Source organism: Ovis canadensis, chromosome 19, assembly GCF_042477335.2.
Source record: "Ovis canadensis isolate MfBH-ARS-UI-01 breed Bighorn chromosome 19, ARS-UI_OviCan_v2, whole genome shotgun sequence".
In the NCBI taxonomy this organism is placed as follows: domain Eukaryota; kingdom Metazoa; phylum Chordata; class Mammalia; order Artiodactyla; family Bovidae; genus Ovis; species Ovis canadensis.
In genome coordinates this window covers 31,900,293-31,927,964 of record NC_091263.1, presented here as the reverse complement: position 1 = coordinate 31,927,964, position 27,672 = coordinate 31,900,293, and the positions used below count along the sequence as shown (strand labels likewise).

Genomic DNA, 27,672 nt, shown 5'->3' with positions numbered 1-27,672 from the left:
AACAGTCAGACCCAACTGAGCAACTAAACACCACCACCACAATTTAATTTCTAGAACAAACCAGGGCTCCCTAGCACCCTGTTTCTGGTCCCAGGTCAGCCCAGGGCCAACTGCACGTTCTCATCTGGCTTCCACAGAACATCCTGCATCTTCATAGTAGACTCCATTTTCACTGCCACCAGCTCCATCTGGCTTTAGTTGTACAACCAAAAGTTCTGCTTCAAGTGAGAGCACATGTTAGGTGTTTAGTCTATTCTTATACATTAATTGGATATATTCCTGATTTCTCACCAGAGACATCTCTGACGGCAGTTGGAAGTTATATACTGGGCAAAGCGTCCGACCTCTATGCCACATTCAATAAGACACAGGCACCATGTCACCTGTTCTGGGGGTTGGGAGGGAAGTTCCTACCTAGGACTCTCTGGACACTTCAAGCAGCTTGTCCCAAGGATGTCTGTTCTAGAACAGGGATCAGCAAACTACAGTCCAGGAGTCAAATCTAACCCACAGCTTATTTTTGTAAATAAAGTTTTGCTGGAGCACAGCCATGCCCACTCATTTCTCTATTGTCCACGGCTGCTATTGCACTCAAGAGCAGAGCTGAGTAGTTGAGACAGAATCATATGGCCCACAAAGCCTGAAATGTTTACCATCTGGCCCTTTACAGAAAAAGTTTGAACATCTAGAGAATGACAGTATACTGTAAAAAGAAAAGGGGGGGGGAGAAAGTACCTCAGTTAATGAGTTTAAGAAACAATGCATTAAATTTCTTTTTTTTTTACAAAACTTATCAGAACCTTTAATTATGTAGCCATGTGCTATAACTCTCTTAAGGAGAGAACACACTAGAATGCTTCCTATGCTTATTTGAATACACAGTCCTTTTCAGAGCAGACATCTTGAGGGACTGGTGTTCTAGGGTGTAGAGAGTTCCTCACCTGGAAAACAGAGATAATAACTCAGCTCCACCTGCTCCACAGGCTGTGGAAGATGAAATGCAACAACGATGTGAGTGGGTTGAGCAAACCACAAGCAAATGAGAATTACAACTTCATCCCAATAACTTGGAGGCATTTTCTCTTCATTTCCCACCAGCCACTCTGAGAACAGACACGAATATCTTTAAGGAGTCAACTATTTCCAAGAACTTGCAGAGTCTATAAAAACTTGCCTGGCCTCCACAGAAAAATGAACTACTAGAAGCCTAATGGGAAGGGTTTCTGAGAGATTCGATTTGTTTCCATTAGCCAACATCAATCAATCTTGATTCTGGGTGGAAGACAGTCATCTCTTCTCATGAAGTTTTGATTAGCTCCCCACACCACAGGAATGACATGGGCTCCAGACAGGTTGTTTCTTCATGCAAAGCTGTTCCACCAGCCACGGTGTTCTGATGGGGACAGAAGCTCCTCCAGAAGGAACATCTGCTCCCCTACCTCAATAGACTCCTCCTCATACTCCACACATACATGCTCTGTGCCCCAAGCTTTTCCATGGAAGGCCTGTAGTACCAACTGGATTTTGTCACCAAATATTACCCAGGGTGCCCAGATCAAGGAACAACTCTTTGAGACACAGGACCTCTCTACTGCTAACTCAGATGAAAGGAAGTACCCAGGGAAGGCTGAGCAGGTTAGGAAGGGAATGGGCAGGGCCCCAGATTAAGAAACAATGATGATGTTATACGGAGATGTCATGCTATTTACCAATGGATATAGCCATTTCTCTTTACAAAACAAGAAGTGAGAAATGTGGGGAAGCGGATAGAAGGAAGACTGTAGGAAGAGAGACAGACCTTATGGAAAACCCCACCCACTCACTCACCACCCTGCACTGCTAACCCTCTCCAGGCAGTTCAGATGACATCTTCTCCCCTACCATAGAGATCCAGCATCTTTCAGACGCCAAGTAGTCACAGACAGTCCCTGGCATTCCCGAGAGATAACTCTTCCTGGAATTTCCACAATTCACAGATACCACTTCTATCTGTGGAAGAAAGATCCCAAGAAAGGGCAAGTCTTCAAAAAAAAAAAAATAGCATGTAAGAATTAAAGATTTTAAAATTTAAAAAATAAAAAACTAAAAAAAAAAAAAAAGAAATATACCAGAGTTTGTAGGTGGTTCAGATGATACAGAATCTACCTGCAAAGGAGGAGACCCAGATTCAATCCTTGGGTCAGAAGATTGATCTGTGGGTTGTGAAGGATTCACATTTTTGTCATGATAAATTAGCCTGATAAATCTGTGCTGATTTATAATGTCTTTTTGGAGTTTTGTATATAATCCTCTTTTTCTATGGTTTTTCTTTGTGTTTTGCCTTTGATTGGACTGATGTTTTATCTTAACTTTTTTCCTGTATACTGCTGAATATTTGCATTTATTTTTAAAGGTTATGATAAGAATTTCACATGAATATTGAACCTAGTAAAATCTAAAGTATAAATAAATCATTATTTTAATTGAAAAAAAAAATAGGGAAAGGTGAAAGGAAAATAACAGGCAAAGATGACTCAACACAAGGATACACAGAGGCGACTACAGTAAAAACAGAAAACTGGAGCCAGATGATTTGTACCGCAGAGAACCAGACAAGACCCTTTGTCTACACGAGAAATACTCAGACCAGAAGCGAGGAGTGGCTCGTTCTGCAATGAAGTGGTCTTGTAGGGAGTTCCTAAGGATTTTGAAGTTCCAGGTTGGACAATTTTGGTCTGAGTTCCTAACAGCAGAGAGACAGGCTCAAGCAGAGTGAGGGTCTAGCAGATTCCACCTTGGGGTGGGGCAGCCAACCAATAAGCCCACAGTGGACCTCACTCCCCTGATTCCTAGCAGCCCTTGACCATCCTCTGCTTCTGGTGAAGATCTTGCAATTTCAACCACCAAATACCAAAGTTTCCTATGAAGATTCCGTTATTCTCAGTCTCCCTCAGACCCCACCAGCTGGCAGAGAGTTTCTGAGGAAACTTTGGAGAGGAAGTTGCTTCATATGAAACTCAGGCTTCCAAGCAGAAGCAGCCTAGCTTGAGAGCCATGTGTGAACATCACTTCATCCACCTCCACCTGTCTGCTCCCCCACCCCTAACCCATCTCCTCCGAGCAGAGAAGGTCAGCTAGCTCAAGAAAGAGAGGAGACGACTAGGCAGACATCTGCAGGGCTGTGCCATGGGAGGGAAAACTATCATTCTCCATGGCTCCAGACTAGGCCCGAGGAGTGGAAGATATGAGGATGAAGACTTGGGTCAGTAGAAAGAAAACTATCAGAAGTCTTGCATGCATTGCTGCTCAGTTGCTTCAGTCATGTCCAACTCTTTGTGACGCCATGGACTGTAGCCCACTAGGCTCCTCTGTCCATGGGATTCTCCAGACAAGAGTACTGGAGCCGGTTGCTATGCCCTCCTCCAAGGGATCTTCCCAACCCAGGGATCAAACCCATGTCTCCTGCATCTCTACATTGCAGGTGGATTCTTTACCTACTGAGTCACCTGGGAAGCCCTCAAAAGGCTTGGAGCAATTTAAAAGAAGAGTGAGGGCTGTTTGCTGAGATGCAAGAAATGGGGGCCAATGGTATATGAGCCACAGTTATTCTTTAGGAGCAGCTCCAAAGGCATCTCAGCTGCCTCCACCCAACTCCCAACCCTCCCCCATGACCCCCAGCTCCTCGCCACACCATTAGGGAGATGACCAAGAGGCATCCAGGACTCCACCTAAAGGATGCCTCTGACCATGCAGGACATTTTGATGTGGCCTTGAAAACAAACCGCCACCTAATGTGCTGGTCATGCGTATATAAACAAATAAACCTCTTCTGCTTCTCGGAGTAAGGCATCCTCTGCAGAGTTAGGAAAATTTCAGTTTGACACTGATGGTGGTGCTTTTTTGCATTCTTGGTCTGCACGGTCTTGGAATCTATAGCAAGCCTTTCCTAAAACTCAGACTTTATTTTATCTTGGTTCCACTGCTCTGAAGATGTCTATTCCTCTTTGAGGTGCCCTTCCCAACCCACATCCTAGAAAGTGAAACCCAGGTAAACCACAAAGGCCATATTTTAAGTTGGACCATCCAAACAGGATACTCCCTTCAAAGTTGGAGAAAATCAGTGGCTTTTACCTAATGAAAATAAAGTTTAATGACATTTTGATTAAAATAAACAACCACCACAACACTGTACCAGGGGTCACTAACGCCAGGACCTACAGGGGCCTAGGAGTGGGGCAGTCAGGTGAACCAGTGGAGCAGGCAAGGTTAGAAGGATAAGGACAGTGCCCAAGTACAAGACAAATCCTGTCTAGGAAGGGCTCTGGTGCTCAGCACCATCGCGTGCTGCCACGTGGGAATACAGGCCCAGAGCTGCCAGACCTTCTGACTTTTTTAAAAGGTGCTGGAAGTCCAGATTTTATGTGAAATCTCATTTTTACTTGTTGGCATCTAATTCACATTTTTCAAAGACACAGTCCAGGCCAAATCAAACACATCTGAGGACTGGATCTGGCCTGTGTGCCGTCAGTTTGCAAGCTCTGCATAAAAGTTCAGCTTAAACAAATTAGCAGAATGTGCAAAACAGATCCTTCCCCACCACCCCCTCTTCTCTGAGAAATGAAGCGGGTGTCAGGATGGTGCTGCAGGTGAGATGAGGTTCAGGGATGAGGCGGGGCCAGGGACATGTGTTGCCCAGATTGCTAGGTAAGAACTAGGAGTTTATATTGCCATTTTGACAGAACCTGAGCGAAATGGCTGCCTCTTCAGTATGTTCTGCTTTTCTCTATCAGAAAGCAAGATTTTTACTTTTGTTATGGAAATTATCTTCTTCCACTGGGCTGCAGGAAGCAGAATCACAGGGTTGGCAGAGACCTTATTTGTCACATAGGACAAACCTCCCTCTGATGCCTAAATCCCCACTCTGACAATCTTTTCCAGGGGCATGTCACCCAGCTTCAAACACCTCCTACACCAGGGAGCTCCAGGCTTCCTGAGGCTGTCTGCCTGTCCTTTCAAGACAGCTCTAATTGTTAGAAAGGTCTTCCAGACACTAGACTTTCATAAACCCAGCCCCAAATCAGATTAGGTTTTTTGGCAGCTGCCTCCCTATGACTCACACCAAACTTAATGTCAACGAGAATCTTGAGTCTTTTTCACCAGTGCTCTGCTAAACACACCTCTTCCCGGTCTGTACTTGGCCAGCTGGGTTCTTAGACAGAGGGCAAGCTCTACACTTTCCTTCTTCTTAACTTTCAGCCCACGTATGTGTTGCAATAAGGTGGGCATCCAGTCACAGGTACAAATCTTTGTCAGTGTCCTAGATTCTTTTAAGTTTTGTTGTTTTTTTTTTTTTCCTGATTCATTGGTTTCTGCTTTTATCTCAATTTCTGTTGCAGTCCCTCAGTTTTTTATTTTTACTTATTGCATTTTTGGCCACACTGCACTCTATAGCTTGTGGGATCTTAGTTCCCCGACAAGATATCGAATCCACTGGAAGCAAGGAGTCTTAACCACTGGACTGCCAGGGAAGTCCCCCAGATTATTTTAAGAGAAACTTGACCTTACCTGTGCCCTACAGATTTTTGGAGCTGAGGGCCCTATGCATAATAGATACCACAGAAGGGACTGGGGCATTTGCCAGGAAACATGACCTGCTGTCTCCTTCTCCAAAGCCTGGTTGCTAGAAATACTTATGGAAGATTTAAATGAAGGTCAATCCATTCCTCCAGATAAAAAAACTCAAATGCCCAAGCAAGTAACAAAAAATGAGTGAGGTGGGCCAAGAACAAAGTGGAGCCCATGCCCCAGTTGAGGGGGGCTGCCAAATCTTGTCTCTGTCTGAAAATAGAGGCCCAGTGTTTCTAGATCTTCCCATTCATAAGAAATGCCAGAAATCTGGATTTGTATGTAAACTCTCCTGATTTCTTAAAGACTTTCTTAATTTTTAAATGTTGGGAATTCATCCACCTTTGTAAATGTTCCAAAGGCCAAACAAAACACACTAGTGGATTTAAGTTTGCCTCCAAGCTGCCATTTCTGCCATAAATGTTCTAATCTCACTCCTGGATCAGATCAAGCCCTCCAGATCTCGGGAAGCATAACAGTTTTGCCCACACTACAGACACTTAGCTAAATACTGAATGAGAATTATGTCATTTAATCCTCACAAGAGGTACCCATTTTAAGAAGGTGGAAGCTGAGGCAGAGAGGGGTGAGATGACTTGGCCAAGGTTAACTGATTAGTGATGAGGCTGAAATTCCATTCTAGGTCTGTCTGACTTCAGAGTTCAATGTACAGTTTCTGGACCACACTGTTTAAGCAGAATTTTGCTTTTAGTGAATCGTGCTTTGGTGTGCAAACTATCAACTTACATTGAGGGATTTTTTTAACTACTAAAAACGTGTTGTGGTGACAACTACAGGGGTGACTAAGGCCACCGTCCACCACATCACCAGGTCCTTAACAACCTCCCACAGCTGAAGGACCCTCCAGCCCACCCGTCCCCAGTTCCCCTCAGGGATGGATCAGAGACAAACCCCACAGCACTTCTCCTTGGAGGACAGTGTCTTGCCCTTGATTCCAGCTTGGAACTCGTCCTTGAGAAGTGAAGAAGGAAAAAAAAGTAATGGCAGGGAGTCTCGATTGTGAAATTTGAAAGGATGGTGGCAAATAAGGCATTTTCATTTCATAGATATTGAATCATTTGTTTCATAGATACTGAATCATTTGATTCTCATTGTTCAACCTTATCTGATGAGCATAATTTGAAAGACAAGATAGAATATGTCTTCTTGGCCTTATTAAGAAGTGGCAAACCCAACTGTACATAGATAGAAACCAGGGAGCTTGGGGAAATGAGTGAAGCAGTGGGTGTGAGATAAGGGGGTGTGGGGACCCCAGAGCTCCTGGCCCAAGAAGTGGTGGAGACTTAAGAACGCAGGCCTCACCTAACAGTGGCAGCTGCCACTCATGGCTAACTGGCTGCCATGAAGGAACGGAGGCCCAGTGCACCAGATCATCCAGTTTGTCTCGTAGAGTCAGAAATACAGAAATACAACTTCTTTTCTATGAAGTTGCTCAACTTTGTTGTGCATCTCAATAAAATTCATCACTGGTCTGCAGACCACCTCTTGCTTGTATGGCAATCAGTGACAGTCTAGAAGAAAACAAATTGACTTTTTTAAATTTAGTTTTGAGCTGCTTTAAACATCTGGAGAAAGAGGAAGGACATCAAAGAGGCATTCTTAAATCCCTGAGGGCTAAATACTCAGCTCCTGGCTGCACAGCAGGCATGCTGCAGAGCAATACTGAGGGTGCAGACAGGGTGTCACTGATTCTCCACTGATTTCTTCCACAGAAGAAGATAGGAAGGAAATTATATTATGGACTTTCCAGGTTCTAGGCACTTTCATGGACCAAAGTTCCAAAAGGTTGTTTCCAAGGAGGTCAAAGATTAAGTCTGGGTGGGTCTAGGCTTTTGACTGTCTCTGCTCCCTTGGGTCTGGTTAGGCCTGTTGGCATCTCAAGAGAAAAGGCAGGGCGGTTGTTCAGACTGGTCCCTACAGGGAAGAGGCAGAGGGTTCAAGCTCCAGATCAGCTTTGGTTACCCTGGAGCAATAGAAACAAGATTCACATATGGCCTTGGAGGGGGAGGCCTATATGCCCAAGCCACCTGGGCCAAACGAGTTCACATACAGCACAGCTCGCCAGACTTCTGCATCAGGGCACTAAGTCACTCTTTGAGACAGGTGTTCATTTCCTAGTCCATGGCCTCTATCATCTATTTCCCTGGAACCTTCTGGAGAGAGGCCAAGAAGCACTTGTATGAAGGACCAGGCTAGAACCAAGGTCCAAGGTCTGGCAGCCTAACCAAAGGCCTATTTTTTAGGCCTCACACTGCTCTCTATTCAAAAAAGAAATTTCTTTCAGGGCTCAATATTTTAAAATGTTTCTTTCTTTTGAAGAGCTGGAGGCTTTCTCTTAAGGATACTATTACACTTACATTTTTAGAGTTCTTACCCTATCCCATTCTCTTAAGACTGCTCAGCTTCCTGGTTTTGTTTGCCACACGATGGGCTGTTTCTCTTCATGGCAACCACTGTTTATGAAGCATCTCCTGTGTGTCTGGTCTGGCCTGAATTCTTTACAGAAATGCCCAAGGTAGGTATTATTGTTCCTATTTTACAATGGTACAGAGAGCTGAGCCTCAGAGAGGTTCAACAATTTGTTTACAACTAATAAGTGGTACAGCTGGAATCTGAGCCCAGATCTACTGGACTCCCAAGCTGGCCATACTAGTCTTATAGTTATGATTACTAACAATAATAGCTAACACTGAGTCCTCATGTCCTCAACCAAATAGTTAAAACAATGAACAGGACAGAGCCTTTTGGCAAGCCACTAGAGACTTCACCTAGGCTGATGATGGTCCACGCAACAATCAGTACTTGTTTGGACAATTATGAACCTATGTAATGGTGCTCTCCAGCTGTTCTGGCTTAGGCAACCCGTACAGGAAAGGCAGAAGACAGTGCAATTCATGGCAGTACTGGAGGATGGTCCAGATTACCAGAGCTGAGACTGGTCCCTTCTGTCCTCACTACAGATCTAGAACAGGGCTGTTTCCAGTCTTGGCCCCAGTCCTCCCCTCAGTCCATTCAGATGATAATTATCTGGGTCTTAGAGGTACCAGAGCCCCCTAAATTGGGCCTCAGATAATCCTTTCAATTTTGTCAAGCAATTTATTTTCCAGGGGAAATAAGGGACTTTGTGGTTCACCAGCCAAGGTCTGGGGTAGAGGCCGAAGAGGCTCTTTGTCTGAGGATTCCAGAGAAGGTTTATTCTAGGGCTCTGATAAACAATAAAGGAAACTGGTAATCCGGGGGCATTTCTGTTTCTTGGGAGACTTTTCTCAAGGAGTATCAGGATTTTCCTTTTCAGAATCTTTTTTCATTCATGTTGTCCTCCCTGGAAACAGTCATCCTGCACTTGACAGTAATGAGGATGGAGAGTTGTGGCCGTCTCTTTAGAAACTGGGCAATTAAATTTTCCTTAATAAAATTCTTTACCTTCTGTGAGCAATATCACTGCTGTTGTGGACTTGAGTGAATTTTTTTAAATTCCTTTAAATAGAAGTAGAAGACAGCATTTCCTGGAAGAACATCTTAGTATTTTCATAAGCTGAAACCTAACTGTGCATGTATTTTTCTATCCTTGATAGCTATTCCAGAACTTGCTTTGAATGCCTCTTGTGTGGCAGGCACTAGGCATAAGAATTTGGGGAATGAATAAAACAAGGCCCCTGCACTCAATGAGCTCACAGGGAGACAGACACATAAACAACCCTGCAGTAATAGCAGCATGAGGGGGAGGGCATTGGCAAAAATAGAAATAATTAACATTTCTGCAGCACTCTGGAGTTTACTCTCTCATACAGCACCTCATTTGATCTTCACAGTGACTAGCCTTAAAGGTAGGGAACACTCTCATCGTACGGATGAGGAAACAATGATGCAGAACAGAGATGTGCCTTATTCAAAAGACAGATCACAGATGGAAAACCAGGTCTATGTCTCTGAATCCCTGAATCTGGACATAGCACCACAATGGCTTCTGATTTAAATCCAATAAATTAAATGGTTGGGCTTGACTATTCCCCCTCCATGCCTATGTCTTAAAATTTTGAAAGAGAGAGAAGGGAAAAGCACTTTCCTTGCTACATGGGGAAATAAACCAGTAAAATAATAATTTCATTTCAGCAAGCATTCTTACCCTACATAATGAATACCATAAGAAGTAAAGCATAACTTAAATCTCTTACAGGTGTCTTTCTTTCTTTCTACCATTCTTTCTTTATTTTGATAAGAAAGATGTTTGAACATCTTCCATAGCAGGAAAATTTGTCAAATGCCTTACTTATTGTCAAGTTGGCAGGTTTTTTAATTAGAAAAGTAATCAAGCTCATTACTTTAGAAGTGAATCAATACTGACCAATATAAGGGGAAAAGGTCTCCTCCTCAGTGTTCCCCGTCACTGCCATCCTGCCCCTATCCCTGACCTCCACCTCAATCCCAGTTCCCAACAGTAATCATTACCAGTCAGTAAGAACTATGGGACTCTTTACACACACGTAAATATATAAAGACACGTGTTTTTTTTTCTAATTTAAAAAAAAACAGGATTTTAATACACACACACACGTACACAGTGCTCAGGTTTGGTTCTTTTTCTCATTCATCAGTAGTCTACATGACAATTAAATGTTCTTTTGCCTTCAAAAAAAAGATACACAAACAGCCAAGCTGGTGAACTCACTACAGACCAGATTCAAATATTCCAAGTTCATGAAAACTGGGACACCTGTAAAATGCAGATTCCTGGGTATCAAACCCCAGAGATTCTGATGTGGGTGGCCTAGAAGCCACCTGGGTAAAAAAATGCAATTGGGCAAGAAAAAGCATCATGCTTACTTAAGGCATGGTGCCTAAGACTTACTAGAGCCTTCCTCTTCTAGCTGCCCATACTTGTAACCCATCATCTCCTGATGGTTTTCAGTACTGCCTCACTCTCTTCTCCCCCTAATCTGGTGCATTCACTAAGGGTTTCACCTGTAGGCTTGGGTTCACTCTCCAGGACTCAATGCTGGTGACCTTCAGACAGGTTGAGCTAACATTTCCACCGTTCAGTGAATGCTCGTATGTGCCAAGAAGCAGGCCAGAAATTCTGATTTGTCTTGTTTCAACTAATTCTCTCTCTCTCCCACCACCACCTCCCGCTCTGTCACACACACACACACACACACACACACACACACACGAAGGATTACTATCCCCATTTTTCAAATAGGGAAACTGGCAGGATATTATCTGTGTTTTCTTCTCTTTCTTATATATAGAAAGACTTATCATTATGCTAATAAACCACAAGCCAAGACTCAAACCCAGGTCTGTGCAATTCCATCCAGAGAATGATCCCCACCCCATCACAGCTGCCTCCTTTTACAATCCGTATTCTTGTCTCAGCCATTTTCTGTGACTTTAGCATAACTCTATCCAACCAAGATGGATTTCAATCCTCTTCAGTTGATCCCTGGCTTTAATTTCACCTTAAAAGCACTTATCCAATGATTATATTTACCAACTTGAGTATAACTATTATGAAATCCCCTTTCTGGAACCATTTTTATCTTTTACACAAAGAATTGTGTATTTCTCTTAGAAGTACCCATCTTCCTGACCCCTTAAGTATTTTGATGGCTTCTGACCCTCTCCAATGGAGAGATGGCTCAGTCTAAATATTATATAACTCAGAAAATAATGGTGGAAAGGTAAGCTTAGCCAATTGATTCAGTTTTATAGACCAATATCAGAAATCACAACATTGTCAACCATTTAGATCAATTTCCTATATGTTCCCCGAAGACTTCTAAATCACTCTTTCATAATACTCAGTATTTTTGTAATTACAAGTTAAAGTTTGTTTTTCTCACAGCACTATAAAGTCTATGAGGTCAGGGAACATAGTAGGAACTCATTAAATACTTGTTAAACTAAATCAAAGTGAACTGGATCACTACATTCTCAACATTTCTTTCCCACTATTCCCAATGGTCTGACAATTCTGTGTTTCTGGCATAAAACAATAGGGCCTCCACCATTTTTGACACAGTTTCGATGGCAATATTATGCCAAGTAGGAGATCCAGCAAGACAGAGGTACTCAGAGTAAGGCCTGAGACAGAAGGATCAGTGCAAAACAAAAGCCCTACAGTAGCTTTGTCAAGGGACAAATAAACTCAAACACAATCAGGCAAAAGGTCAGAAGTCCAAAAGACCAGGCTGGGAAGGCAAGGAGTAACGGATTACCGGGTGTCAGAAGCGAGAGTGGCTGTCGTCCCGCCTTGGTTTCTCCAACATGACATATCTTCAAGAGATCCAAAACATGCTGTCTGGAGAGACCACTGATCAAAATAAAGATTCTGTGAACTAAAAAGTAACATGCCGGTAACTCTGCTTGGAAATGTCCTGCTGAGATGACAGCTAGGAAGCAGCCACGTTGTGCTCGGCCAATTTGTGTTCTTTAGTACAAACGAAATCAGAGAAGAGACACCTGCCGTTTTGTATCCCTGAAGGTGGCTAAGGTGTTTTACTGGGAAGGTCCTTTCGTGGCATCTGTCTCTGGTTCCACGTAAGGCACTTTAAGCTATGGAAGATTCCCCTGTGGAGCTGTCCCCTCCCACTGGGGACAACTCCTCCACGGGAACTCTATCCACCGACAGGGATCCAGGACTTTCTATCTGGCAAAGGATTGGAAAACTTACTGATCAACAGTAAACTATACTCTGAAAATACCCTCACTAGCCATCAGAAGCAAGGGGAATAGCAAGGTACCACTGCTGGGAGCAGACCAGCAATCAGGAATCCCAAAAGCACCACTGATGACCAGGGATGCAGGCAGAGGAGCAACAATGAGGGAAAGTACCAGCGGGGAGGCGGAACCTGCTGTGGAGCCTTAAGTCTTTGCCTTTGACAGGATTCTCCTTTTAATACTTCCTGCCAAAGGCAGGAACAGCTGCCTGGGTACCAACAGGGAAGTGAGACTATGGGGGACAAGGAAGGGAAATTTTTTAGCTGAAAGTAGTAGGAACAGATGTGGAGAGAAGTTCTTGATGAGCCTTATATAAATCTGGTGGGACAGAAATGGCCACACAAGTCTATCACCACAAGAAAATGGTTTCCAACAAACAAATCCCCAGCCCTCCCTTGTGGACCATCAAAACATATGGGAGGTCATGCATATTGATTGATGTTCTTACTTAGCAAAGTCTCTTTATTGTAAAGACATACTCTATTTCAAGCCATAGTCCTACAGGCCTTTGATGATGTGCCTCTCAGCTTTATTTTTATAACTTTTAAAGACCTATTAAAGACCTATGATCCCATCATAGATGAAAGTGAAAGTGTTAGTCACTGAGTTGTGCCTGACTCTTTGCGATCCCATGGACTGTAGCCCGCCAGGCTCCTCTATCCATGGGATTCTCTAGGCAAGAATACTGGAGTGAGTTGCCATTTCCTCCTCCAGGGGATCTTCCCAACCCAGGGATTGAACCTGGGACTCCTGCATTGCAGGCAGATTCTTTACTACCTGAGCCATCAGGGAAGCCCATTTTTTATTATATATATATATATATATATATATATATATATAACAGATTTGATAAAGGTATGAAATCTAAAAGGTAATACATTGAATTTTTATAGTGATTATCTCAAGTAGTAGCTTCTAGATTCTGTTTCCCCCTGTATTTTCAAAACTTTTAAAAGAATGAGCATGTATTACATCCAAAATCAGAAAAAAATATTATCAAAAAATAAGTTTCATCCAGTATCTCCAAGATCAAAGACTCACAGAGCCAATGGCTAGAAATGAACTTTAAACTCCTGTCACTTCTGGTCTCATCCCCTACCCCTACTCCATTCTACTTACTCTGGATTTTAGCAACATCAGACTTCTCACCACTGTCCAAGTACCCAGGACATGGGTACTTCATGACCCCCATGCCTTTGCACATGCTGTTCTCTCTTCATGAAATGCCTTTCAACACTTGGAGAGCTTCTACCCATCCTTCAAAGCCCTGCCTAAAAGTCATTTCTTCCAGAAGATCTCCACCTCTCCCCAACAAAGCTGTCGCTTTCAGTCTGTTTTCACAGTGTGATTCCAGCACTGTCCCAATACTGACCACAGTGTATCATAACCGATTCATCTATTTTTCTTCAACTACCTTTCCTAGAAAACTGTGAGTCCATCAAAGACAGGGGCAGAGGCTATATTTTATCCCCTTTTGTGTCCCCCTTTCAGCTACACACATACTCAATTAATGGAAAATATTAAATTCCCTGTAGTATCCTTGCAAGCCCCCTGGTCTCTCTACTTCATTCCCTTCTAAGCCAAAGGTTGGATAGTTTTACAGAGACACAACTGCCCCTTCTTTGATTCTTCATCTTCTTGAATTACCTCTTGGTCAGGGTTTCAGAAAGCTTGAATCTGCTCCATTTTGTGCCTCTAAACTGTAATTTCTGGTACAAATCATGCACCTCAAAGCAGAATATTTACATGTTCTTATGTACACAGTCCAGAACAATGACATTTACTCTCACCATTCACTCACCAAATCCCACAGTCACCTATTACACACCAAATGTTGTTCTAGGTACTAACAAAACACAAATGAACATGAGAAACAAGTCTTGTTCTTATAGACTTTCAATTCTGGTAAAAAAGAAAAAAAATTTAAAGAGGAAAAATATCATAGAGCTGTAAGTGCTCTCCTGAGTCTTGGGTGATCAGAAAATAATAGGCAAGGCAACGGTCAAATACCTAGAAGGAGCCAGCCATGTGACAATACAGGGTTAATAGGGTTCCAGAAAGAAGGAAAAGTTACATGCAAAGTCTCAAAATGGTTACAAGTTTAGAGAATTCAAGGCACCTGGAAAGTGGAGAGGTGAGGTGTCCAAGATGGACAGAGCATGGCTTCATAAGCCCAGCTAGGCATTTGGATTCAATTCTTGAACAGTGAAATTCTACTGGAGGGTTTGAAACTAGAAAGTGACATGATTAAATTAAGTTGTGTAAGGATTACTGCTGGCTGCTGTGGGGAGAACAGACTCTGAAGACAAGAGAAGAAGCAGGGAGATCAGTTAGGAATAGTGACATTCACTTCAGTTCAGTCACTCAGTTATGTCCAACTCCTTGCGACCCCATGGCCTGCAGCACGCCAGGCTTCCCTATGCATCACCATCTCTCGGAGCTTACTCAAACTCACATCCATTGCGTTGGTGATGCCATCCTACCATCTCATCCTCTGTCATCCCCTTCTCCTCCTGCCTTAAATCTTTCCTAGCATCAGGCTCTTTTCTAATGAGTCAGCTCTTCACATGAGGTGGCCAAAGTATTGGAGTTTCAACTTCAGGACTAGTCCTTCCAATGAATATTCAGGACTGATTTCCTTTAGGATTGACTGGTTGGATCTCCTTGCAGTCCAATTCTCAAGAGTCCAACTCTCAAGAGTCTTCTTCAACACCACAGTTCAAAAGCATCAATTCTTCAGCGCTCAGCTTTCTTTTTAGTCTAACTCTCACATCCATACATGACTACTGGAAAACCCATGGTTTTGACTAGATAGATCTTTGTTGGTAAAGTAATGTCTCTGCTTTTTAATATGCTCTCTCAGTTGGTCATAACTTTTCTTCCAAGGAGCAAGTGTCTTTTAATTTCATGGCTGCAGTCACCATCTGCAGTGATTTTGGAGGCCCCCAAAATAAAGTCTCTCACTGTTTCCATTGTATCCCATCTATTTGCCATGAAGTGATGGGACTGGATACCATGATCTTCATTTTCTGAATGTTGAGTTTTAAGCCAACTTTTTAACTCTCCTCTGCAAGGAGATCCAACCAGTTCATCCTAAAGGAGATCAGTCCTGGGTGTTCATTGGAAGGACTGATGTTGAAGCTGAAACTCCAATACTTTGGCCACCTGATGCAGAGAGCTGACTCATCTGAAAAAACCCTGATGCTGGGAAAGATTGAGGGCAGGAGGAGAAGGGGACGAAAGAGGATAAGATGGTTGGATGGCATCACTGACACAATGGACATGGGTTTGGGTGGACTCCGGGAGTTGGTGATGGACAGGGAGGCCTGGTATGCTGCGGTTCATGGGGTCACAAAGAGTCGGACATGACTGAGCAACTGAACTGAACTGAACTTTCATCAAGAAGCTCTTTAGTTCTTCTTCACTTTCTGCCATAAGGGTGGTGTCATCTGCCCATCTGAGGTTACTGATATTTCTCCCGGAAATCTTGATTCCAGCTTGTGCTTCCTCCAGCCCAGCATTTCTCATGATGTACTCTGGATACAAGTTAAATAAGCAGGGTGACAATATACAGCCTTGATGTACTCCTTTCCTGATTTGGAACCAGTCTGTTGTTCCATGTCCAGTTCTAACTGTTGCTTATTGATTTCTCAGGAGGCAGGTCAGGTGGTCTGGTATTCCCATCTGTTGAAGAATTTTCCACAGTTTCTGGTGATCCACATAGTCAAAGGCTTTGGCATAGTCAATAAAGCAAAAGTAAATGTTTTTCTGGAACTCTCTTGCTTTTTCGAATCCAGCAGATGTTGGCAATTTGATCTCTGGTTCCTCTGCCTTTTCTAAATCCAGCTTGAACATCTGGAAGTTCATGGTTCATGTACTATTGAAGCCCGGCTTGGAGAATTTTGAGCATTACTTTGCGAGTGTGTGAGATGAGTGCAATTGTGTAGTAGTTTGAGCATTCTTTGGCATTGCCTTTCTTTGGGATTGGAATGAAAACTGACATTTTCCAGTCCTGTGGCCACTGCTGAGTTGTCCAAATTTGCTGGCATATTGAGTGCAGCACTTTCACAGCATCATCTTTTAGGATTTGAAATAGCCCAGCTGGAATTCCATCACCTCCACTAGCTTTGTTTATAGTGATGCTTCCTAAACCCCACTTGACTTCACATTCCAGGATGTCTGGCTCTAGGTGAGTGATCACACCCTCATGGTTATCTGAGTCATGAAGATCTTTTTTGTATAGTTCTTCTGTGTATTCTTGCCACCTCTTCTTAATATCTTCTGCTTCTGTTAGGTCCATACCATTTCTGTCCTTTATCGAGCCCATCTTTGCATGAAATGTTCCCTTGGTATCTCTAATTTTCTTGAAGAGACCTCTAGTCTTTTCCATTCTATATTTCTTTGCATTGATCACTGAGGAAGGCTTTCTAATCTTTCCTTGCTATTCTTTGGAACTCTACATTCAAATGGGTATATTTTTCCTTTCTCCTTTGCCTTTAGCTTCTCTTCTTTTCTCAGCTATTTGTAAGGACTCTTCAGACAACCATTTTGCCTTTTTGCATTTCTTTTCCTTGGGGATGGTCTTGATCACTGCCTCCTGTACAATGTCACAAACCTCTGTCCATAGTTCTTCAAGCACTCTGTCTATCAGATCTAATACCTTGAATCTATTTGTCAGTTTTTTAGTGGCATTAACTGGGGCTTATTCCCCCCCAGGGGACATTTGCCAATGTCTAGAGACATTTTTGGTTGTGACAACTTGTGGGGGGAGGGGGTGTTGCTGCTGACATCAAGTGGGTTAGGTCAGGGATGCAGCTCAACATCCCACATGGTGCAGGACAGCTCCCACAACAAAAAAATGATGCAGACCCAAACATCAGAAGTTGTGGAGGCAGAAAAACTCTGAGATAGGGGGATATTGCCATGGTCCCAGCAAGAGGTGGTGATTGACTGGGCCAGGATAGTGTAGATAGGGATGGCGTATTGAAGGTTTTTCTCTCATATTTCCTTAGATTTCCTGAACATTACTGAGGCAGGGAGGGCATTCTCTGCTCAGTGCCTCAGGGATAATACAGGGAAAGAGTCAATTCTTGGCTTTTGACTTTCAAAACCCTAGTTCTCAGGGAGAAGAGAAAGAATGTGGGTTATGGACAAAAGATCTGAAAGAAAGTCTTATGACAAAGAGCCAGAGGTCCACCGCTGTTAGCCCCCTTCCCCTCCCCTCCCCTCCTCCTCACACAGATACAGATTTCAGGAGATTGTCAGGCAAGGTGTATGTAGTTTTTATGGATCTTTAAGAAAATAATCCCCACCCTATCTCACCTTAGACAAGCCCAGGGAGAGTGGGTGATGACAGAATGCCCACATATATTTGCAGAATCTGAGGCTGGAGGAGCTGGGCCACTTCCCCAGGTGGCACCCTAGGGAGGCCTTGGAGGAGAAGTAAGTGGCAACATGAGCCTGAGGCAAATGTCCAGAGACTCTCATGACCCAGCATGGTACGGGAGCCCCAGGACGACTCCTGGTGCCTGCATATCTCATAGAAGGAGCTGAGGGGAACGGGCAAAGTGGCCTCAGGTTTGGAACAGAGAAGTATCAGTGCAGGACTGACCACTGCAGATCCAGCAGGAAGGAGGATATCTCAGTAGCTGCCAAAGTAGGCTGATGAGGGTGGGATGATTTGGGAGAATGACATTCTAACATGTATACTATCATGTGAATTGAATCGCCAGTCTATGTCTGACGCAGGATGCAGCATGCTTGGGGCTGGTGCATGGGGATGACCCAGAAAGATGTTATGGGGAGGGAGGTGGGAGGGGGGTTCATGTTTGGGAATGCATGTAAGAATTAAAGATTTTAAAATTTAAAAAATAAAAAACTAAAAATTTAAAAAAAAAAAAAACAAAGTAGGCTGATGATAAACCACAACAGATGTCCCCTTGGCACTACCCCAGCCCCCCTGGACCTTGGGCCACAACGCTGGAGAAAGCAGGAAGAAACCAATCCCCTTAGATTTATTTCTGTCATTTCCAGCAGAATAGAGATGTGAAATGTAAGTCAAGTTACAGAAAAATAAAGAAAAGCATATTTTTATTGCACCTGGATTTGGGGCTGAGACTGCTTCCTCTGAGGCTCCACAGGCTGTGGGCGTCTGCGTGTCCATCTGCACCATTATCACCTGGCATCGACTGCGCTATCCCAGGGGTGGCACCCAGGTCCATTCAAGGCCCCTTGAACGCTGCCTGCAGCTGAGGGCACCCCCTAAACTGTCACACACAGCCGGGCACACGTGCACATGCCACACATATTGATCAGAAAGAGCTGTCGCCAAATTACCATTTAAATCAATGGTTGAGAGCCCAGTAATTGGAAATGTCAAAACCCACATTTTCTAAGTGACCTCAAAACACCACATTGAAATCATTTATCTGAGCTGGATACACATTTGTTTTATCTCTTCCCTTCTCCACACTGTCCTGTTAGGAAACTATAAAAATTAGGGAACTGGGTAAAAGGCAAAAAGAGAAAGAAACTGGATAACCCACAAACTATAGCCTGACATTATCAACCTTCAGAACACAGTCTTGTGGATATTCCATGAAGGTTTACAAGACTGAATAAAGTTTGAGGAACATCTGTGGCCCCTTCTTGGCAGTTCATACTTAACACATTCAAGGTTCCCATAAGTCCTGTGGGAAACAAGCCTATTTAACTCACTTCATACTAGAACTTCCAAAACCTATTTGACCACAGAACTATTTTTTTCCACCCAATTCCTCTTTACATCCAATTTCATGGAATACACCTCAGGGAACACTACTCCAAACATAAATTGGCCTAATGATTAAACAAATTAAGAGAACAGAGCCAAAACCCCACTCCTGGGCCAGCCAAGAAATTTTATAAACACCAACAAGCCATCAGGAACAAATCATTTACAAGGGAAGTAAAGCCCAGAATACAGCCTGCTGTGGCCTGTATTAGGCCAGAGGTTCTGAATTTAAACTCAGCACCTTTAAGAGTCAGTCCCTATCCCCCCAACTTCCTGGCAGCTACAAGGACAGGACCAGTTTCTGAACCAGCCTAACCTCATGTCCTCCTGACCTCTTCAATCCTTACCCTCTTCTATCCTCACCTCATTGTGTTTTCTAAGGCACTGCTCTGCTCTGCCTCCGAGGCAACCACCACCACCCAGGCTTGCCCCACCCACTGGAGCAATTCAATGCAATATCATTATTGATCACCAACGAGATGCTAGGCACAAGGTTACAGCAATGAACCAAGCAAAAAAGCTTTTTGGAAATATGGTCTAGAAGTGCCTACAAGCCAGAACTCTTCTCTGAACATCAGTCTCCACATCTGGAGGGAAATAAAAGAGTGGGAGCATTGGACTAGCAGACATCTAAGATTTCTGGTTCTGTGTTTCCAGGTTGGTGGAGCCTCTATCAATTCTCCAGTAGGTACTTTTTCAAAGATGACTTCCTGGGGTGGGAGAGAGGGATCTCACACAGCTAACCAGCCTCAAGTTGGGGGATAGGCAAGGTTTCATCAGAAGGATTGTAGAAGGGCTAGGAAAGGCAGGAAGTCAAAGACTAAGACCCGTCCCAGACTGGCCCCCAGTGAAGAAACCCCTGGGTTTCAAAGCAGAATTGCCCTGGCATATTTCTTGCCTCCCTGCACAGCTGGAAGTCAGACCCCTCCAATTTCAACCTTAGTTCTGCCACTATTCACTATGCAATCTAATACAACATATTTCTCTGGATTTCAGGTTTTATCTATAAGATAGTAATAATGATGACTATTTTCCAGAATTTAGGGGATCACAAAATGAGACACCATATGCATGACTGAGACTTAGAGATAAATAAAAATTAATTACATCCCATCGCTAAACAAAACTGTATAGCCTGAAGCATGGCTTGTAACAGTCATTGAACGAATGGTGAGTGAATGGATGAATGAATAAATAATAGAGGTTTCTGGAAAGGAAAAGTAGCCCCTAACATATAAACTCTGGTGGTGAGAACTCCAATACACACTCCAGATCCACTGATTTCCTGACTGGGAGGCACCTGATGTGCCATGCTCCCCAACCAACTTCCCAACATGAACATCATAGACATCACCTTGACTTTAAACACATCACCCTTCATCCAATCTTCATAGATAAATATCTCCCCTATCAGGGACAAACAAGGAAATTCATCAAACCATGAAGAATATTCCCTTAACAAATAAAACCCCTACTTTCAATGGCACAGAAAATATGATGTTGTTAGGGGTTGAATGCTTGGTGTTTCCCCTTAAAATTCACATGTTGAAGCCCTAACCTCCAACATGATGGTGTGTGGAGATGGGCGGGGCCTCTGGGAAGTGATTAGGTTCACATGAGATAATGAGTGTGGTGCCCTCATAATGGGATTAGTCCCCTTCTAAGGAGAGGAGGACAGAGAGCTCTCTCTCTCTCCACACAGAGGAAAGACCATGTGAGCACAGCAAGAAGGCTACAAGCAGGACAACGTGCTCTCAACAGGAGCCAAATCTGTGGGCACCTTGATCTTAGACTTCCCAGCCTCCAGAATTGTGAGAAGTAAATGTCTGTTGTTTAAGCTTCCCAGCTGCCTGTGGTATTTTGTTATAGTGACCCAAGCTAAGACAAATATCAAAGAAAATATAACTCCAACTTGAGCTTGGCTGTGAGTTAGAAAAGTAAAACTTCTTCTTACTAATTATTAGCCACTGCTTCAACTGAATGTACACCAATCACATGGGGGAAATGAGAATCACCATAAGCATTTCTCAAGAGTTCGTGGCCAAAATACTGAACACAAAATTGTAATGAAGGATAATGAAATCCAGAAGAGAAAGGCCGATATGATTCTGGAAGAGTTATTAGGAAGGTATCATGCAAGAGGGATCATTTGAGCAGGCAGTGAAGGATGGTCAGGAGTTGGCCAAACCAAAAAAGTGGGGGGGAGAGGGAAGACATTTTAAGCAGAATAAAGGCACAAATGGGGAAATACTTGGAGGTGGGAAAAGGTATGGAGGAGTCAGAGACAAGGAATCACTCTAATGTGGTTATGACAGCACAGGCCTATTATAAGGAAAACTCCTGAAGACGAAGCAGGTAAACTGGATGAGGTAAACTCATCAGCAGGTAAGCTCCCATCAGCAAGACCCTTTACGGACTTCAACTTGTAGGCCAGAAGGTGAAGACTGGTGGGCATGGGCTGAAGCTTTCCTACCGACAGATTCATTCAGAAAGCAAAGTATTTCTTATAAACCGGCACTACCTCTTAAAAATTTGGAGATTTTCATCATGGCCTTGGATTTGGCAAAGAATCCTTAGATATGACACCAAACGCATGAAAAAATAGATAAAGCTTCATAAAAATTAAAAACTTTTGCGCTTCAAAGGACTCCATCAGAAAAGAGAAAAGATAACCAACAGAATGGAACCAACAAATCTTTTATTTCATAAGGAACTTGTATCCAAAATGTAGAAAGAACTCTTACAGCTCAATAATGGAAAAAACAACCTCATTTTTTAAATGTTTTAAAAGTTAAACTTCTAAATATTTCAAATAAAAATTAGGAGATTTTGTTTTGAAATCCAGATGCTCTGGAAACACTGAAAGAACTAACCACTCTGGGCTTATATCCCTTTGCAGTAATGACAGGAGAACTGAGCAGGGGCTGCCTCCTCTAAATGAGCTCCCTAGTCAGCCACAGTCCCCACTACTCCCCAGTGTTCCCCAGCCCAGCCTACTTTCCTCACTGAAGCCAGTGAAGGTGATGATGGCTCTTAAGGTCATTGTCCAATCACTCTATGGCATAATCTCTTTAAGATGAAATTCATTCTCATGCTAAATTGGGAGTTTCTTAAATTTTAGATTTTTCTTTCTTTTCCTTCACTGATTTTATTGCCATATTCCAAGAAAACTCTTGGAAGTTAAGGATGTATTATATATTTTGCATCTCTCACAACACTCAGCACAAGGCTAAGAACAAAGTCGACACTCAGTGTTCACTGAGTAAATGTGTAAGTGAGTGAGTAAATAAATGCTTCTCTGTGGTCGTCTTCGCTACCTGCTCTTCTTCCCCTCAATTCTAGATTTATGCCACTAAAAAGATGGCCTAAAATGAATATGGATGTGTAATTAAAAAAACAAATACTGAAATCAATCACTGAATTTCTATTTTCATTTTCTATTAGGATGAAATGGAAATCTGAACTCTGAATAAACGCAGAACAGACCATTATATCTGACAGCAGATGAATTAGAACCCAGGTTACTGGAAAATGCTTGTGAATAAGATTACCAAACACTATCAGTGATCTTTGAGGATACTGTGAAAGATAGGATAAGTGCCAAAAAGCTGGAGATGGGAAAATGTTCTGATTTTCAAAGGGGGAAAGAAGTCTGAGTTTGCCAGTTTCAGATTGGAGAATATGGTGTCACTCTCAGCAGGGTTCCTAAACAGGTTCAAAAAGGAACACTTGTGAACACCTCAGACAAGAAACAATATCCATTTGGAGCCGGCACAGGGTCACCAAGAACAAGTCAAATTAAATTCATTTCATTTTCTTCTCTCTGATGAGGCTCCTAGCCCAGTGGGTTGGAGAAACATAGCAGATACAATATATATGGTGCAATGAGAGAGTGGGCAGTGAAAAGGGCTAATTCAACCCTTGAGCTATATTAATAGAAGCATTACATACACCATAAATTAGGAAGTGATGTTGTTTTCTTTCTCTGACCACATTTAAAGCGTCTCACTTATAACTTAGTATCACTCTTGAAGAAGATTTTTGACAGTACAGTATTCTGCAGGTCCATTCGGCAAAATCTCTTTAAAAGCAAAAAGCTTTAATCCAGATTAATGGCATCTGTTGAAAAACTGAAAGATCTGGCTGGGCCTACATTCTAAATGGTAACAACTGGTTGAACCCAAGTAGTGACTGCCCATTTGGACAGGACATGTGTTCTCAAGCCAATCATAATCACCACCCCCCTTCTTATATTGCCCTGGCTGAGGTGGTAGGCCAACTGCCACAGATAATCTTACTTGGCCAGCTTCACTCACTTATTCTCTCTGCCAAGCACTCAAAGGCCTGGAGTTTGCAACCCAGGATGCAGAAGATCCAAAAGAGAGTTAAGATGATAAAGCAGCAGTGAATCACCTTGCATGAGCAAATGAGAATCATGGTTCAGGGTTGATGACCAGAGTCTGCAAATATCCAATGGGCAGTCATGGGGAAAAAGCATCTGTCTCATTCTATGAAGTCCCAAGGTATAGAACCAAAAGGTGGATGAGAGACATACTTAACGCAACATAAAAAAACTCCTTACAACAGCCAGAGTGGTCTAAAAATGGAATATGTGGGCTTGGGAAGTGGTGAGTTTCCCATCACTGCAAATGTGCAAGCATATGGTGTCTATTGTGTCACAGGTATATAATTAAAGGGATTCAAGGGTCTGATTAGGCAAGAGAAGGCATGAGTCTGAAATTTTTCACAATTGGAAAAAGAACTTGGAAAACAGTCCCCTTTGTTCCAGTCAGTAAATTCTTCAAAAAGAGAAAAAAGGGACTAAGCCAACAAAGAACTCAGTATCACTTTTACAAATCAAAAGCCCCCCCACAAAATGCACAGAGGACAAAATCCGTCAGACTAGGTGGAATGTTTGTGCCAAACTGGCCAAATGATATCCAAGGTAATTGGCGTCAGGCATTATTTTTGATGACTGGTCAAACGCTCTTCAGAGGCCAGCAACAAAGGCAAGGGAGGAAAGTAAGAGGGTAAACAATGGACTGTGACTGGGAGGCAGCCGGTCCCCACCACAAAACTGCCATCTGCTACTGACATCAGTCCTTCAAGGGGCAGCTTCAGGCAAACAATGTATCGGGGACACTGGGCCTGAAAGGAAACCAACTGCCTTCACATTTCCCACCTTGTGACCTTGGGCAAGTCATTTAACATTACAAGGTCTCCATTTCCTCATCTCTAAGACTGAGCTCCTACAAACTCTGTCTGTACTTTGCATAAGCCCAGAGGGGCGAGGTCTGGGAGTGAGCCATGGAAACTATCGAGCCCTGAACGCACATCAATAGGTGATGATGATGATGAAAAAATAGAATTTTGACAGAAAAGATTCCAATTTCAGGCACAGTAGCATCCTGATCTAAATGGTGTGGATGTCAACCCTAGAGGAATAAAATGAAACTCTTTTAACCAGAATGCAAAGACATTTAGAGTTTAGAAGAGATAAGATCATTTGGACAAATTTCCTGCTGAAATGCATTACCCTGCCCTTGCTATTTAGACGTTAAAATAAACACAAAAGGTAAAAAGTAAAAGAATCACTCAGAGCTACAAATGCTTAATTGATCTTCAAGCAGAGTTCACGGTCCCAGTGGTAGCAATCCTTCAAAATGAGATAAGTACATTTCCTACCAAGCCGATGCTTATAAAAACCCCAAACTATCCCAAGCTCCGCCTACCCTTCTCTCTGATGGCATTTTTCATGGGAAACTCAGTTTTTAAAGAAAAAAATAAAAATCAGCCTGATTAGTCTTACAGAACATAAACTCCCTAAAAAGTGTGCAGGCTTCTGTATGGAGCAGTCAGAGAATTCAAATCTCTGACCAATAAAAGGGTGGATTTCTAAATTTTCAGCAAGGCTGAAACCTTGTAAGTCACTGTTTTCCACAGTGAACTGAAAACTGCAGAGGAGGAGCCCAGGGAAGAGCAGGGTTTTCTGCTCATTTCTCCCTGGGGTCTACCGAGAGGTGATTTGCATGCTGGGTTTGACCAGAACTAAAAGACACAAGACGGTTGGCAAGGCTGGAAAAAAAAACAAAGCTCTCCCCTGATGGGCTGCTCCCCTCCCAAAGTTTCCCAAGCATCTGAAGCATGGACAGCAGCTGTGATGCGCGACCTCCCAACGCTCCTGGGGAAGCCACCCGACTTCCTGGGTCACTGAGCCTTGAGCAGCAGCAGCACCTAGCAGTAGGTGTGGAACCTCAGGTCACCAGAGCAACAAATAACCAACTTAGCACAATAGTCCTGGGGTGGGGGCAGGCATCAGCATCCCCTGAAGATGTACTCGGTCCTTACTCTTTCTACAAGAGATCACAACACACCCTATGTCACAGCAAGGAGAACCATGACCAGAAGGAAATCAGATGCCGAGAGGCCCAGGCTTCCCTTAGGGTATATCCTAAAAGAAACGGTGAGCATGCTGGATGGTGCTTTCATGGTTTCCTTGCCAAAGCTGAGCCTAGGACTCACAAGGGTGCGAGAAGCCCCAGTCTGGCCTGAACAAGGAATCTACCTGAATTTGTCTATGCAATTGTGTCTGGTTTCCTCTTTCCCCTTGCTAGTGTGGATTTAGGGAGCGGCTTCTGAGAGGAGTGTGCACCCCGTGAGTGGCACTGAAGCTGCAACAAGCAGCCAGAGGTCATCTCAGCCTCCTGGCAGCTTTCACTGGCACTACGGAAGCCAGGCAGCATCTACCAGCCGGCACACTGAACTGCTGGTTTTCAATGAAGGCTGATGACCCTAAACACTAACGCACAGACAGTGATGGGGGCCACACACTGCGAGACAATACATTTTCTGCACTGAGCTCCCTCTTTATGCCTAAATGCCTGCATTAGTTTGGATCAATATGCTCCATAACAGTTAATCCATGGCAACCCCGACAAAGAAGTGCAGCCCAGGGATGCTGCTTCCCATAGTATACGCATGTGAATTCCAGACCAGAGAAAGGGGCAGAGGCAAAGCAACGACAAAAAACAGAAAGGAGAAAGAGGAAAAAAAAAAAGCAGATCACAAAAAATATACATCTTATTATGGGGCTTTTTGCATGGCGGGGGGAGGAGGTAGTGACTGTCTTTGGCAGTGACTGTCAAAATGGCCTGAGAGTAACATGCCACGGCCAAGATGATGGAGTATCTGAGACACTCCTAAAGCCGGGTGTAGGATCCTCCTCACACACCTGCAATGCAGTGATCGCCGCCCGTTCTACAGTCCGTACTCCCAGCGCCAGCGCTCTCTGCAGTCGAAACCAGTCCGGACTTGTGCAGCTGCCACTGTTCCTCCTCACAATAAGATTATTGATGCATAACAACATTTCATGATGGCAGGGAGGAAAAGAGGGAAAAAAAAGCCAAAGCAAGAGAAGGAAAGGGGAGGGGAGGCATGACTCCCCAGCCCGAATCTCACCTTTTATTTGGGCTTCATATTCGGCAATGATCTCTTTGTCTTTCTTGAACTTAGTTTGAGATGACATCTTCCAATGTGGCCAAAGGCACTGACAGGCTGTTGGATTTATTGCTCCTTTTCTTCCCGAGTCCTCGCTCCAACCCTAGTAATCACACGGCTCTGGTCGATTTCACAGGTGTAGGGGGCTAATCTCTTTCACTCAGATGCAGAGCCAGCGGAAAAATCCCTCTCGTTCTCAGAGGAAATTTCTCTTTACTCGGAGAGAAAAATGTCTCAAGTAGCTTGGTCTGGTCAACTCCTCTTGCAGAAGAACCACCACCCTAGGAGCACAGTAACCTGCCCAAGATTTTCAAGATTTTTCTTCCAAAAAAATAATAACCAAGAGCACTCACCCTCACACACTCTCTCTCACACACACACACACACACACACACACACACAGTCACACACTCACGCGTGCACTGGTGCACTCATCCAGCCATGCACACACGCAGTCGTGATGCACACTCACACACCCTCACACCCGCTCACCCTCTCACACACACTCACACACACACACATCCACAAGAGGCACGGCGCCTCCTTGGTCCTGCAGTCAGCCTCCGGCTGGTTTTCCAAGGCTCTGTTAAAGAGATGGTCAGGTTGCCAAAGGGCCGATCATCTCGCATCCTCCCTCCCTTCGGGCGCCTCTGGTCCAATATACAGTGAGGCTCAAAGCCAGGAGAGCGAGGTGGAAGTTCTCCTGCTGCAAGACTTAAGCTCCGGTGAACCGGAGGCTGGACTGCACGCCCTGCAGGGCTGGCTGAGCGCTCCCCCACCGCTCTCGTCATCAAGCTCCACCTCCCGGATTTTATAACAACTGACACATTGTAGCCTACAGGAGAGCAGAACTCACTGCAAGCAAAAAGAGGAAGAAAGGCTCACAAAAGGGAAGGAGGCAGGAAAAAGAACTGGGCTGGGGAGGCCTGAGAGGCCCCTGAAGACTCCTACCATTGGCAGTTGGGTTAGGAATTCTTCCTCCAAAAACTCCAAAAGGTCCACCTTTTTCTTGCAACATGCAATTTAATTCAATTTCTCAAGCAAAGGCTATGTGACAG

At 43.7% G+C, this 27,672-nt stretch overlaps 1 protein-coding gene across 2 annotated transcripts in view; it reads right to left on the bottom strand.

Moving 5' to 3' along the window:
- Positions 1-27,360, bottom strand: part of SRGAP3 (SLIT-ROBO Rho GTPase activating protein 3) — a 243,482-nt gene extending 216,122 nt beyond the window's left edge. For both annotated transcript variants that reach the window (XM_069562088.1, XM_069562090.1), the window contains exon 1: positions 26,576-27,360. In XM_069562088.1, coding sequence (XP_069418189.1) covers positions 26,576-26,642 — 67 coding nt within the window. In that variant the 5' untranslated portion in view covers positions 26,643-27,360. The remainder of the gene's footprint in view (positions 1-26,575) is intronic.
- Positions 27,361-27,672: the final 312 nt, after the last annotated feature.